We start from the raw sequence: 14441 nt of genomic DNA, 5'->3' as shown, positions 1-14441 counted from the left end.
GCAAAAATGACTTTCACAGCACCAGGGAAATTTGCTTTGTAGAAACAAAATCTATTATTATTATTGTAATTTATTATAATCTGAAGAGAATTATGAGTACCCCCCAACTGTTAGTTTGACTGAGTCTCCCCAAACGTATATGACTTCATTTTTTTCTTAATATCTGTCAAGGAACTGGTGTTAGTATCCCTTGATAGCTTGTCTCAGTCTTGAGCAATGGCTTCCTGTGAGATCTCTCTTACCTGCAGCCCAAATCTCTCCTTGTATAAGTTAAGGTCTATTTATCTGATTACTAACGTATGTGGGGAATGAGAGAGTCCGGAGCTCTCGCAGTGGCCAGTCCACCTTCCAGGTCATTGTGCAGTAGTGGGAGTGGCCAGAGAGCTACACAAGGCTTAGCAAGTGCCTTTTTCTGCTCTTCCCTACTTGCAATGAGCCCTCTAGGGCCATTTTGTTAAACAATGGCCAATATCTCACCTGCTGTAATGAGCCCAGGTGTGATATGCCTGCTAGCATGGGCGTGGCACAGGCAGATCCCATTTCCTCCTTATGAACCTGTGGGGCTTTGGTTTGCCTTGCCCAGGGATGATGGGCTCTTTGTCACTGGGTAGCTATGGGGTGGGGATGGAAGGGCACCCTGCCGGGACCAAGTCAAAAGTTGACATAACTGGCAGTGAGCTGGTGACCATAATTTTAAGCCCTTATTCTTCAATCTTAACAGCAGCAGAATGTGTGCAAAGAATGGTCCATTTTGTCTTGATGTTCTCTGCTATGCCTGTAAGCATCATAGTTGTTCTTAAAGCTCTCATCTGGAATCAACCATTGAAGAAGTGGCATCTGGAAGGGATGACCGGACGATGGTCCCAGAGTGGGCACCTGTGTCCAGGTACTTACTGGTCTCCCTGGAGCTCCAACTGGACCCATCTGTCCCACATACCCAGGGCGGCCGGGAGGTCCCTATGGATAGGCAGCGAGAGAATGCTTTTAAGATAGGTAAACTGGTACTTGGAGTTCTGAAGCTCTTAAACTTTTGTATGGAATATCGTCTAATAAAAATAAACTTACCTGGAAACCGACCAATCCAGGCTCTCCAGGTTCACCCTAATGGAGAAGAAATAATTTTAAGAGTAACAGCTTTTAACCATCTTTAGATTTAGTTACCTTTTATTGCAGAGTTGGAAATAAGCATATCAAACAGATCAGCCCTATCAGGACTTTGTAATGTTAATTTACTAATATTAATTTTTACTAATATTGTTATTTAGCCAGAATATTTTTTAGTAATATTAATATTTACTAATATTAACTACAAGTACTAATTTGGCTTGGAGTATTGTGAATATGGGAAAGAGATAAACACACAATTAAAAATAAGATTGAAAACATCCTGATCGGAAATACGGTGACTTTTAAATTCATTGAGACTTGGATTATGCCGCCATTCTAGGCATGCCTTCAGTACATTTATTCTTACATGCAAAGTGCACTTGGCAATTAACTTTGTTAGTTGAGAATTTACACTGGGTCCCCTCATTACCCCTCCCATCTCTTGCAAACGTACCCGATATCTGTCGCGTTCCTCTTTAGGCAGTGCATAAGGCTCACCTTTCTGCCCTTTTGGTCCTTGGGGCCCCTAATTAGCAGATATATTGTAAAAAGAAAAAACAACAAAAGAAGTCCATTAACATTCGGTGCAGCTATGGTAATTTGGATGATTGAACATTGGCTTTTGTGGGCAAGGTCTAATCGTTCTTATGGCTGATGGGGGTTATTCTGAACACCAACCCCATATTCAGCAACAAGGGTGAGACCTTTAATTTCCTATTGACCCAATCGTATCTTTCCTAGAGTTAAAATAGAAATACTTTAGGATTTAAATTATTTTCAAAACCCAAATGAATGCTCTGTCAACCAACCCTCTAGTATGCCAATGTTATTTTTATTTCTGATAATACTATTATGTGCTTTCTTTGGCATTAGTGTACTGAACATATTAACACACACACCCATTTGCAGGATAGACACTGGGTCATTCTTTAAAATTGGAATTGTGTCAGATATAAACAGTAGGTATATACATAATACATATGTACATGTGTAAATATCTTGCAACATCTACTATAAGAATCACTTAAAGTAACAGATATGTTTCTTGATAATGAAATTGATGATACATAGAGTAGAAGATGATGTAGTTTATTGAAAAATTGAACCATATAAAACAGAAACAGCTGAGGAAAGGGGAACTGGCAGGTGGAGGTGGAACTGAGTAGGAGGAGAACTCCATTTGCTTCAGGTGAAAACGTGATGAAGGTGATAAATGACTGTTCTTCCCTCCCCACTTTAAAGTTTTTGTTTTTAAATAAAAAGTCTCACCAAACAAAATTTTAGTCTAACCCTGAATTTGCAAGATTTTCTTGGAAATAAGGTAGCAACATACTACTGAAGACACATACCAAGACCTTAAAAAATAAATGAGGCCACAAAACAGATGATTATATAAAAGTTCCTCCATTAAAAAACAAACTCCTGCATTGTATCTGCTGGAGAATAACTGCACTCCCACGTCACAATGTATTTCATAATCTGATAAAGAAGGTGATGGACAGAATTCTGTCAAGGTTTCAGCGTTTTAATTTTCATTTTACGATTCCACTATTACGCATGAGAATTTGGGAGAAAATGAAGTGACATTTGGGAGACTGTGAGAGTGAACAACAACAACCACAACAATGATTTTCTATCTAACATTTAAAGAATACGAAAAATGAAGTTACTTGAATCCAGAAACATCATGTCTTGGGCGTCAACAGGTAGTTAGGCTTCCGTTCTGGCCACAATGAGCGGGAGGGCCCCCCAGGTTATAAAGGCAGGGCTTAGCAGCGGTCTGCCTGTCCCCGGAGCACAGGCGCTGTGGGGATACTCACGGGAGGCCCGGTGAACCCCTCAGAGCCGGGAGGCCCCTGTGGACCTGAGTCTCCCTGGGTTCCGTTGCAGCCATCGTAGCCCGGCCTTCCCCTGGGCCCACCTTGCCCCGGGTGTCCCTGGGAAAGAGAGCAGTGAGAGAATCAGCCAACCAGCAGGTTTCTAGTTGTCATGTAACTGTGCGATAAAACTGTGCGATAAAACTGTGCGATAAATATTCTCATAAGCCATGTTCCCGGCATGAATCCAAGGAAAAGACACCTCAAAAGTGAACAAATGAATGAATGAAAGATTAAATAAGTGAAGGCATAAGGTATAGTTCTAAGCAGGGAAAGGATTTCAAAGCAAAGTTCTGCTTCACCTGGGCTTGGGTAAGAAGTACACTGTTGGGTTTCTTCTGTCTTACTAGTTGAGTGACTGTCTATTAGCAGGGACAAGTAAAATTACATTTCAAAAATTCTAGGAAAGATTTTAGAAGCAGCTACTTCCTTCTCAGGGATAACAGGAAGGTCCTTATCCCTGTAGAAAACAAGTAAAGGTACATTTAAAAAATTCTAGGAAAGATTTTAGAAGCAGCTACCTCCTTCTCAGAGATAACAGGGAGGTCCTTATCAGTTGTGCCCAACTGCATTTTAGATAGTGAGTTTCACAGATCCACATCCTAAACAGAGAAGACACACCCACAATGTGATTTTATCAATGGCCTTGCCATGTTTAAAAGAACTGATTGCCTCTTGTTTGCTTTCTTGGGAAACATGACCTTTTAGATTTTAAACATGAATATAAAGCATGTCAGGTTTTCTGAAATGTCTGGGGGTGGGGAAAGGCAACACAGCCAAGTGTCTGCAATGACTAGAGGGACTCAGGCTAAATTTGTGGGCACCTTCACTGCGTTAAGCTGGTTCCAGGAGACACACGGGGGCTGTGTTAATAATCTATAATTTATGCACTACCTGGCCACAGCCTGTTTTGCTGTTTCTTTAAACAACAGATATTTAGCTATATGCTTTGTTATTGTGTAGTTACTTTTAAACTTTAGTTTTCTTGATAATAAACCAAACATATATTCCAGAGTGATTTTTGAGACCATTGGGATGTCTTTTACAGTTACTTTGAGAAATTTGGAAAATTTCAAGATAAAGAAACAAACTTGGCTGGGCCCAGTGGCTCATACCTGTAATCCCAGCACTTTGGGAGGCTGAGGCAGGCGGATCACTTGAGGCCAGGAGTTCGAGACCAGCCTGGCCAACATGGTGAAACCCTGTCTCTACTAAAAATACAAAAATTAGCCAGACATGGTGGCATGCGCCTGTAATCCCAGCTACTCGGGAGGATGAGCCATGAGAATTGCTTGAGCACGGGTGGCAGAGGTTGCAGTGAGCTAAGATTGCACCACTGCACTCCAGCCCGGGTGAACAAGACTCTGTCTCAAAACAAAACAACGCAAAACAAACAAACCTCAAACCCCCCACACAACAAATCCTACATATAGTTCTCCATAACCTGAATGATATTAAGAAATAAAATAAAAAAGTAGAACTTTTATTTGCACATCTCTTTGCTTCAGATGTCCACAGCCATTGGCTGTCAGATGAGAGATCCGACAGGCTTCAGTCAAACTCTCTGGTGAGCCAGAGGAATCCCCGTTTGTGGGCAGCTTCTCCATCTGTTTGCAGAGCTGGCACTCTAGTGGCCTTGGAAATAAAGATATAAGGGGCCCTTGCACTTCAGCTCGAGAAAACAGCTCTCCACATGTTCTGCTCCAGATTTTTAGTATTCTGTGATGCTTTTGCTTAAAATGAACTGTAATGTTTCAATTCTTCTCTGTTATTTGTCTGCCGTTGGTTTTTCTTACTTGCTTAGAACTGATCTAAGTTATTTGAAATTGCATGTCAATCTAATCTTAAATTGAAATTGTGCTTCAAAGAAAAATTTCAGTTATATTGAGCGAAATGTCTGTCTCTGCTCAGCATCAAAATAGATACACTGCTATATGAGACCACTCTAAGATTTCACTGCATATCACTTCTTATATATAACTTCTAATCAGCTAAAATGATCCAGGTCCCTCAAACTCTACATTTGTTAACTGATTACTTATGGCAGGTGACCTTTATGTTAACTTAATTTGTAGTATCAGAATTCTGTGGTTAAAAGAGACTAGATCCTTTGAGCAGCAGGTTCTGTAGAAAATGGTCCTCACCTGCTCACCACAATCATTCCTCCAAATTATGATTACTTCCTCCCTAGTTTGTGAGACATCTGCCTCTGCTATTAAATGAGTATAAAGTGGAAACATGAAGGAAACTTGGTACAGATGAGTTGCAATTGCTTTCCATAATGTCATTCCATTTTAACTCAGATTTCATCTGGAGACAAAACTGAAAGACACTCCAAAGAGTTCAAAAGAGTAGTTTAAAAATGAGTGATTTAGATTCAGGCCATTAGTATGAAAATACTTTCCTAATTTGTTTCATCTTTGGATTGTGTAGATTCTTCATTTCTGTCCATTTCTCAAGATTCTGACTGATGTGAACATTATTTCCTTATTTGTTCAGGGCTGTGTGGTGAACCCAAGTGTCTGTTTGAGCCCACCATTCAGGTAGCCCCGAGATCACTGGCTTGCAACTCTTGTCTTGGCAAATGTGACTTCCTTTATTTTGCCCTGACTGTCTCCTTCTGCTTTGCAGATGTCTCCTCGACGGTGGGACTAAAGATCTGATGGAAACACATGGGTTCTCTGGGACTGCCCTCCACTCACTCATTCTCTCCTTCTCTTCTGCAAGGCATGGCCCTACTCGTGCAGCCTGGGAACGGAGTCTCTCTCCCTGTGCGTGTGCGTGTGTGGTGATACAGAACCTGCCTCTGCAGGACACGGGCACACACATCTGTGTATATGTATGAGGTTTGTGAAGCAGATGTCTCAGAACCACAGCAGTAGCCGGATGCGAGGCGGGTCAGAACGTGCGATAAACACATTGATCCCTGAGGTCAGGTCTGGCCAGGAAGCCAACCCTGGGAAATCTGCTCGTGGGTCCCTGTGAAGAAGGCTGTGAGTCAGGCTGTTTTGTTTATTTTTTTGTGCCACAAGAAGTAAAGTAAACTAGGTTATAAAAACACATTTTATTGCATTTTGAGATTTTTCTCATGAACAAACCATGCCTTTTCTTTTTCTTGTTTTATGTGAGGTTGCTGTAAAGAACTTGAGAAGCTGCACAAATGCTCAGCAGGGCTTCATTCTGCCCATGCTGTTGGCTGAACGACTTTATATGCAGGTTGCTCTATAGTTCAAATGAGATTGCAAGACTGGCTCTTTAGGGCGAGTATAAGGATAGCACTCTAGCTTTTTATTACCAAACAATGTGCAGTTTGGCAAAGTCGTCTCAATTCTGAAGCAAGTCTATAAGGACGTTTACAAAGCAAACAGTTTGTTCACTGTCTGACTGAATTCCGCGGGGAGAATACGCACATATAGCTCCCACATGTTTTATGTTATAAACAAAAAAGGAGGTCTCATTCAAAATGTTTCTTTAAGTCACAAATGTATTGCCTAGAATGCACGCAATGTTGTAAAATTCCAGTCTTCCATAAAACTTACAGGAATTCCATCAGCACCAGGGAATCCAGAAACGCCTCTTGCTCCCTATGAAGAAAGCAAATGAAATTAACCAAGGCTGAGATACCCGCCACCCTCACGAGGCCAGGGGAATACAACAGCGGTGCGTACCACGTCGCCCTTGGGTCCTGTTATTCCGGGGGCTCCCCGTTCACCCTTGTCTCCTTTGCGTCCCTGCAGTCCCGGGAATCCTTGTAATCCTGGTGGCCCGTTGTACCCCTGGGGGCCCACTGGCCCAGGTTGACCCTGTGGGAACAACATAGGTTCAATTTCCACAATTAATCACAATAAATACTCATGATCAGTTACGGTTACTTTCAAAACTACATTTTCTTTTTGTTTTTAAAGAGCTATAATCTACAGGGAACATTATATGTAAACCATCATCTACTGCCATGATAGCTAACAAAAGAAGTCATAGAGTTTAAGAAGAGAAAATATGGAATGTGAGAAAAAAATTATCCTAAATTACTAAAGTCATGTCATTGTGAAATGATAATACTGGGTTGGGATGAAAGAATTATTTGGGTTCTTTTTAAGGTCATTTCAGTATAAACAATTTTCCAAATGAATTTCTACAATTTTTTCTCTATTTTCCTCAATATAATGCATCCAGTAAGTGTGGAAATGTGTATTGCATTCAGATATCAAAAAGACCCTCAGATGTTTAAAAGTGGTTAATCTCTCCTTTTGTTCACACAGAGGAAAAAAAAAGAGCTTCTGAAACATATAAAAATGTTTGTCCACACTAAATAGGGTGGCTGTTATTTAAAAAAATTATAAGTATTGGTGAGGATGTGGAGAAATCAGAATCTCTGGGCGCTGCTGGTGGGCATGTGAAATGGTGCAGCTGCTTTGGAAAACACTCTGGTGGCTCCTTAACACATTAAAAAAAGAGAATCACTACGGGATCCCACGATTCCACTTCTGGGTATACAGAAAGCAGGGGCTAGCTTTGGTACACTTACATGCACGGCAGCGTGATTCACAATAGCCAAAAGGTGGAAACCACTCAGGTGTCCAACAATGGGTAGACACCCACACAATGGAATAGGACTCAGCCTTTAAAGAGGAAGGAAGTAGTCACCTAGACTGTGACACGGAAGAACCTTGAGGACTCTGTGCTGAGTGAAATGAGCCAGTCACAAAACGACAAATCCTGTATAGAGTCCCCTTATATGCAGTCCCTAGAACGGTCAAATCCATGGAGACAGACAGTAGAATGAGGGCTGCCAGGGGCCAGGCGGAGAGGGGCAGGGGGAGGTAGTGTTTCATGGGGACAGAGCTTCGGTTTGGGAAGATGAGAAAGTTCTGGAAATGGATTGGTGGTGAAGGTTGCACAACAGTGTGAAAGAACTTAATGCCACTGAATCAGACACGCCAATATGACTCAAAATGTAATTTCGATGTTATGCATTTATTTTATTTTATTAGTACCCTGGAACTTAATACAATAAAGTATCAACCCATCACCTAGGTGTTAAGCCCAGCACGTATTTGCTATTTGTCCTGATGCTCTCCCTCCCCCCGACCCGCCCACAGGCCCCGGGTGTGTTGTTTCCCTCCCTGTGTCCATGTGTTCACATTGTTCAGCTCCCACTCATAAGCGAGGACATACGCATATTTTTAATACAACAAAAATTTTAAAATGTTACATTAAAAAAATTAAAAATAAATTTACCACAATAAAAATGTTTTAAAAATGAGAAAGGAGGGGAGGGGAAGTTCTAGCTCTCCTATGGCTGGAACTAACTATTGTATTATAGTTATATTTTAACATTTCACAGGCTAGCCCAAACTTAAAAAAATGTATGTCCTAATTTCCTCTTGAGACGAATGAGTCTGCTGTTGATTCATCACACGGCACCTTTACTTGCCAAGCCCCATTTGCTGTGAAATGTCAAATTCCTGTCTTGCCCTGAGATTGAGGGGGACTTGAGCCATTTTTGTAGGCTTTTCTTCTGTTGCCTCTAGGTAACTTCCTACGTAAATTGTTCAGCTGAGACGTGTCTGTCTTCACAGGATGTTCATAATGCCATTCTTAGCAATCCACACAGTTGAAGTGAAATGGGAACTTAAAAACGCAGCCCAGGGTACAGTATTAACATCATTGAGGCAGTAGCATGGAGGGGTGTAGGGAGATCTCACCTCCAAATTCATTACTGTTCCTAACTGGCAATTCCTTGAGATGTTAGGCCCCAGGCATCAGGGGAAGTAGTTAAGATGATTTTTTGGGGTGGAAGCTATCCACGCAGATTAAGGCTGTGGATGGAAGATGATGTATCCCGAATCTTGGGACCCCTGTCCCCTCAAACCAAGGGGACCTGGGAAATCTCCCTCAGGGTAACCTGGTCTGGACCAAAGTCAGAGTTTTAGAGACAGTGGGTTCTCCTCTGCCCTCCACATGTCCCAGAGGGGTCCTGTCACTGCCACATCAGTACTCACCTCAGGCAGCCTGATCTCAGGCCTCCTAAGTAGTGGTGAAGCCCGTGCACTTTAGTGTCTTTGGAGAACATTCTACAATGGAAGCTATTGCCACTGTGTTTCTACCTAGGCGAGGAGACTCATGGAAGATGGGTGGCCCCGGCCCTGGACGCATGATATCCCAGACTCATTCTATTTCCAATGCTTAGTGGTTTCCTACATGACATTTGTTGTAAGTTTGGGAACAAACCATGTTTTGATTCCAACTTTTGTGGATCATTCCCAGTGGTGCTCATTTTTGTTTAGTTTGTAGCTGTGCTAGACTATAACCTTCTTAAGATTACATACCATGCCACGAAGCTCTACGCTTCCCTCACTACGTTGAGGCCTACGGGTTGTTAGTGTCTGCCGGCTGTCTTCTGGGGGATAAAATGTTTCTTATCAGGACTGTTACTTTATTGCCCATAAACTACATATCTATCCAGTGGGATTATTATTTTTTTTTTAGCCAACCAAACAAGCAGCAGTGACCAGTGGGATTATTTCATACAGTCAACTCAAAGGGAACATCTGCTACTAACCAAAATGGAAACATGCGTGTGTTATTGATAAAAACCACATTCTTATCTGCATTCGTTAACCCTTCCTCAATTCCCTTTGATGGGGGAAAGTGGCTAACCACATCATGTACTCATTTTCCTTTCACTGTCAGTAAACCCCTTTCTCATCTTTATTTCTTGATTAGGGAGTCTGACTTTGGAATAAAAAACTCTAGTCTTTCCTTTTGTGGAGTAGGCTGTAACCTTTTATTTTTATTGAAGTGAAATTCACATAACATAAAGCTAACCATTTTAAAGGATACAACTCGGTGCCTTTTAGTGCATTCACCATGTTGTGCGACCACCACCTCTATCTAGTTCCAAAACATTTTCCTCACCCCAAAAGGAAGCCCCAAACCCATTAATCAATCACTCCCCATTCCCTTTCCTCCCAGCCCCTGGCAACCACCACTCTGCTTTCTGTCTCTACGGATTTACCGATAAATAGAATCAGTCATACGATGTGACCTTTTGTGTCTGGCTTCTTTCAGTGATCATGTTTTTGGGGTTCATTACCTCATTCACTGATGGCTGAATAATATTCCACTGTACTGATAGACCACAATGGGTTCATTCATTTGTTCATGGACATCTGGGGTGTCTCTACCTTTTGGCTACTGTGGATAGCACTGCTGTGAATATGTGTGTGTGAGTGACTACTTGAGTCTCTGTTCTGAATTCTTTTGGGTGTGTTCCTATGAGTGGAATTGCTAAATAGTGCTGCTATAAATATGTGTGCACGAGTATCACATATCTGAGGTATTGCTAAATTTCTTTTTCCACACTAACTGCACCCTTTTACATTCCCACCAGCAATGCACAAAGGTTCCTATTCCTCTGTATCCTCACCAATACTTGTGATTTTCCATTTTTTGGGCTATAGCCATTCTAGTGAGTGTCAAGATGGCATCTCTTCTAAACAGTCCATCCTGAGCTTCTGATGAGATGGAACATTTCACAGAATTCCATCCAGCTTCCCCGCTGAGAGAGGGCCAGGAAGAGCCTGAGCAGAATGTGAGTTAGACCTTAGTCCTCCCAGATGGAACCCTCTCCGCTGTGCACAATGGAAAGCCTGCGTTGCTGGGATTAAATGGACATTTATAGCATGGCCCGAGGAGGCCACGCTTTGGTCATCAGGATGGAGCTTTTCCCCAGGATTTCCTGCCCACTAAGGAAGTGTGGTGCATCTATAAAGAGCAGCTGGGAGGACCAGGTACATGCCAAGGGTTTTCCTTTGTGCTAATCATCATCCTTATCAACTTCCATCCTCAGTCAAAAAGTCCCGACGGGAAAAGTTATTTTCATCTCTTTCTTTCCTTTTGTGATAAGTGACATTAAAAATAAAAATTACTCCCAGAAAGTGAAAAGAGTCTAGTTTAAATGTCTTTGCATAATCTCAAAAGCTCCTAAATTTCTAAAGCTCCTAATATTCCTCCAACATCCTTGAGAGAAGTATTTCCACAAAGTACTTCTCAGAAGCCAGCAGATGCTGTGGACAGGAGTGGTAATGTCACGCCCCCTGTCCCCCGTCCTGCTCCCACCACCAGACCATGTAGAGGTGCTAGTTCTTAAGAAACAGGATAACGAACAGTATCGTTCAACTGTCTGTATCTTTTGAGATGATGCGTTGTTACAAGTTTTAAACGTGGTTTCTCTCATTTTGTCCCCACGGCAACTGCACGCAGTGACACGAACTCCAGTGGAGAGGAGAGAGGACGGGGGCTCAGACGGGACCAGTGTCAGGGCTGGCCGGGGTGCACTCAGCTCTGGGGAGCTGGCTGACTCCACCAGGCCCTTATCGCTCCAAGGGAGGTCTGTGTCAGCGTCACCCGGGGGCTTGCTATAAATGCAGAGTCTCAGGCCTGGCCCCAGAACTCCCGAATCTGCATTTGAACTGATCCCTAGGAGACTCCTTGGTATATAACAGTTTGAGAACCACTGCGAGAGACCACCATAACCCCCATCCTGGCATTCCTGAGGGAAGAGATAGGTGACTTTCAATAAGAAAAACCTCTTAAGCATGGAGTTGGAGTTCAGTAGAAAGGTCTGGCTTACTGGGTCATGCAGAGGAACATAGAGTATTTATGTGGGTTAAATATTATTTTTAATTCAATCAGTCTTGGCCTTATACTTCAGTGATATCTACAAGACAGAATCCATTTTGACTATCGTGAGGACGGGGCGGGGGGGTTGCCCGTTGTTTTCCCTCTCTGAAGTCATGGCTGGAGAGCACATGGGCCATCCGGGCTGGTTTTGGAAGCTGCAGTCTGAAAAGGCAGAGACAACAAATCCAGACTTGAACCCACATTACTCAAATACCACAACTGTGGAGAGAATGCGCTCAGGGTCCCGACACTCCCGCATTCATCAGTTGGGGAATTTCACTTCTGAGACAAGAGGCAAAAGATGATCAGATACAGGCACACGCAGTGTAGCCCTACAGCTTCAGACTTAAACAAAGGTGGACAGATGGATGACTCATCAGGGCCCCACATCACACAAGCCTGTGGTTTTCATTCATTGTTCATTAACCTTAAAATATTCCCTGGGTAAGGGAGTAGAAAGAGTTTCATTTATCAGAGAAGTATAAAAACAGTGTTGCCTAGGATAAAACTTGCTTCACTACACATCAGGATTTTTAATCTACAGTACAGTATTTTACTGGTAGAATAAGAATGAGCTTTTCATGACTTACCAGCCGAAATCTGAATAGTAGGAAATCCCTTCTCCTTCCTAAGCGGACTCTTCCTGTCTCACCTTTTATGGGCACTGGCGCCCAGCAGACGCCCATATCCTCTCCATTCCCCAGGGCGGACCCTCCCTCCCTTCCGCAGTGTGTTCCAGAGCTTCAAGGCCTGTCCAAGGCTGCAATTCCTGGTGATCCTCCGGGGATTCCAACCTAAGTCCTAGTTAATTTCTGTGAGCTCTTTGCCACACATTTCAAATATGTAAAATGTCCCAAAAGGCGGAAAGGACTACTTTTTAGGCTCTAGAAAAATAATTCCACCAGCCAAAATTTAGAAATATTCGTTGTTCTTAAGGATGGTCAGTTAGCATTTTTGAGCAATTTTTAGACTACCCTGGCAAGATGAAATTAGTAGCATGTTCCAAGGTAACAATAATGTAAAGGCTAGTATTTGTACAGTATATTACACAGATAACTATCAGCAGCCTATTCCATGCAACACAGAGCTGAGGTTAAGTTGGACACCTTCTATCTCTATCTCCCTATTTAGCATATAAAACATTTGTCCCACCCCTGGGTACTATTCTTTATTAAGAATTTCAGTTATATGAGGTAGAATTATATGGACCCTTGGAATTTCTGCCCTCCAAAATTATTTGATGCAGACTGTAGCACTAGTGTCAATACAAAGTAAATAACATCTACATGTAAAGAAACACACCTTCACCTTTATGTCACTTGATATACAGACATTTACTCAAAATGGACCTAAATGTAAGAGCTAAAGCTGTATCGCTTCTAGAAGAAAACACAGGGGAAAATCTTTGTGACTTTGGATTAGGCAAAGGTTTCTTAGATAAGACACAAAGATTACAACCTATAAAAGAAAAAGTTGGCTAGATTAAAAAACTTTGATTGTCAAAAGATACTGTTATAAATAAAAAGGCAGGGGACAGACTGGGAGACATATTTGCAAAACACATATCTGATAAACAACTTCTTCTGGAACATATAAAGAACCCTCAAAACTCAATACTAAAGAAATGAACAACCCAATTGCAAAATTTGGCAAAAGATTTGAGCAGACACTTCACCAAAGAAGTTGTACACATGAAAAGATGCTAAACTTCAGTGGTCATTAGGAAAAAGCAAATTAAATCCACAGAGAGATATAACTGTGATGGACTCAAATGGTGAATATACACAGAAAAAGGTGGCCACGCCAAGAGCTGGGAAGGATGGCACTCGAATTCCATGGGCTGCCGGCAGGAATGCAAAAGGGTGCAGCCTCTTCGGAAGACAGTTTGGCAGTTTCTTCTAAAGTTCACAGGACCCAACAATCCCACTCCTAGGTATACACCTGAGAGAAATGAAGGCCTATGTCCACACCAAGACCTGTATGAGAATGTTCATCCTGATTTTATTAAATTAGCTCACTCCCGGGATTGCTATTCAGCAATAAAAATGAACCAAGTGCCGGATGTGTGTGGCAGTTAAGGCTGAATCTCAAAGGCATTCTGCTATGTGAAGGAAGCCAGACACAAATGCTACTTACTGTCTGATGCTATTTTTATGACATTCTAGAAAAGGCGAAACTAAAGACAGAAAACAGATGAGTGGCTGCCAGGGCTGGAGGTGGAGGGGAGGGACTAACTGAGAGAGTACAAGGAAAGTTTCTGGGGTAACGGACCTGCTCCATAGCATGATTCTGGTGGTTCTATGGCTGTATACATTTGTCAATATTCAATGACTTGTACGTCAATTATGCCTCAATAATCTTGACCTAAAAACAAACAAACAAAAGAGGAGCTGAGTAAAGGCAAAGATGAAGAAGACAAGCCGTGACATCACAGGCATGTTGCCCGGCGACTGAGATCATGTCCCTTCCAGGTATTCCTGCAAGTGAGCTTATGCGATAGAGAACAGTTCGAAAAGGAAGGAGAGTCTACACCTTTAAAGTGACATTTGGAAGAAACCATCTAGCTGAATGATTTTAAAAAATGTCTGCCAGGGGCTGGGCAGGATGGCTCACGCCTGTAATCCCAGCATTTGGGAGGCTGAGGCAGGCGGATCACTGGCCGACATGGTGAAACCTTGTCTCTACTAAAAATACAAAAATGAGCCAGGCATGGTGGTGGGCGCCTGTAGCCCCAGCTACTCGGGAGGTTGAGGCAGGAGAATGGCATGAACC

At 42.4% G+C, this 14441-nt stretch overlaps 1 protein-coding gene across 2 annotated transcripts in view; it reads right to left on the bottom strand.

The window, feature by feature from the left end:
• COL4A2 (collagen type IV alpha 2 chain) overlaps positions 1 to 14441 on the bottom strand; it is a 206113-nt gene that overhangs the window by 79244 nt on the left and 112428 nt on the right. For both annotated transcript variants that reach the window (XM_024230971.3, XM_054529224.2), the window contains exons 5-10: positions 6653 to 6787; positions 6524 to 6568; positions 2928 to 3044; positions 1562 to 1633; positions 1066 to 1101; positions 895 to 957 (exon numbers count right to left, since the gene is read on the bottom strand). In XM_024230971.3, coding sequence (XP_024086739.1) covers positions 895 to 957; positions 1066 to 1101; positions 1562 to 1633; positions 2928 to 3044; positions 6524 to 6568; positions 6653 to 6787 — 468 coding nt within the window. The remainder of the gene's footprint in view (positions 1 to 894; positions 958 to 1065; positions 1102 to 1561; positions 1634 to 2927; positions 3045 to 6523; positions 6569 to 6652; positions 6788 to 14441) is intronic.

Source organism: Pongo abelii, chromosome 14 (genome assembly GCF_028885655.2).
Source record: "Pongo abelii isolate AG06213 chromosome 14, NHGRI_mPonAbe1-v2.0_pri, whole genome shotgun sequence".
Taxonomy (NCBI): Eukaryota; Metazoa; Chordata; class Mammalia; order Primates; family Hominidae; genus Pongo; species Pongo abelii.
The sequence above is the reverse complement of the archived record's forward strand: the minus strand, read 5'-3'. Positions and strand labels throughout refer to the sequence as shown.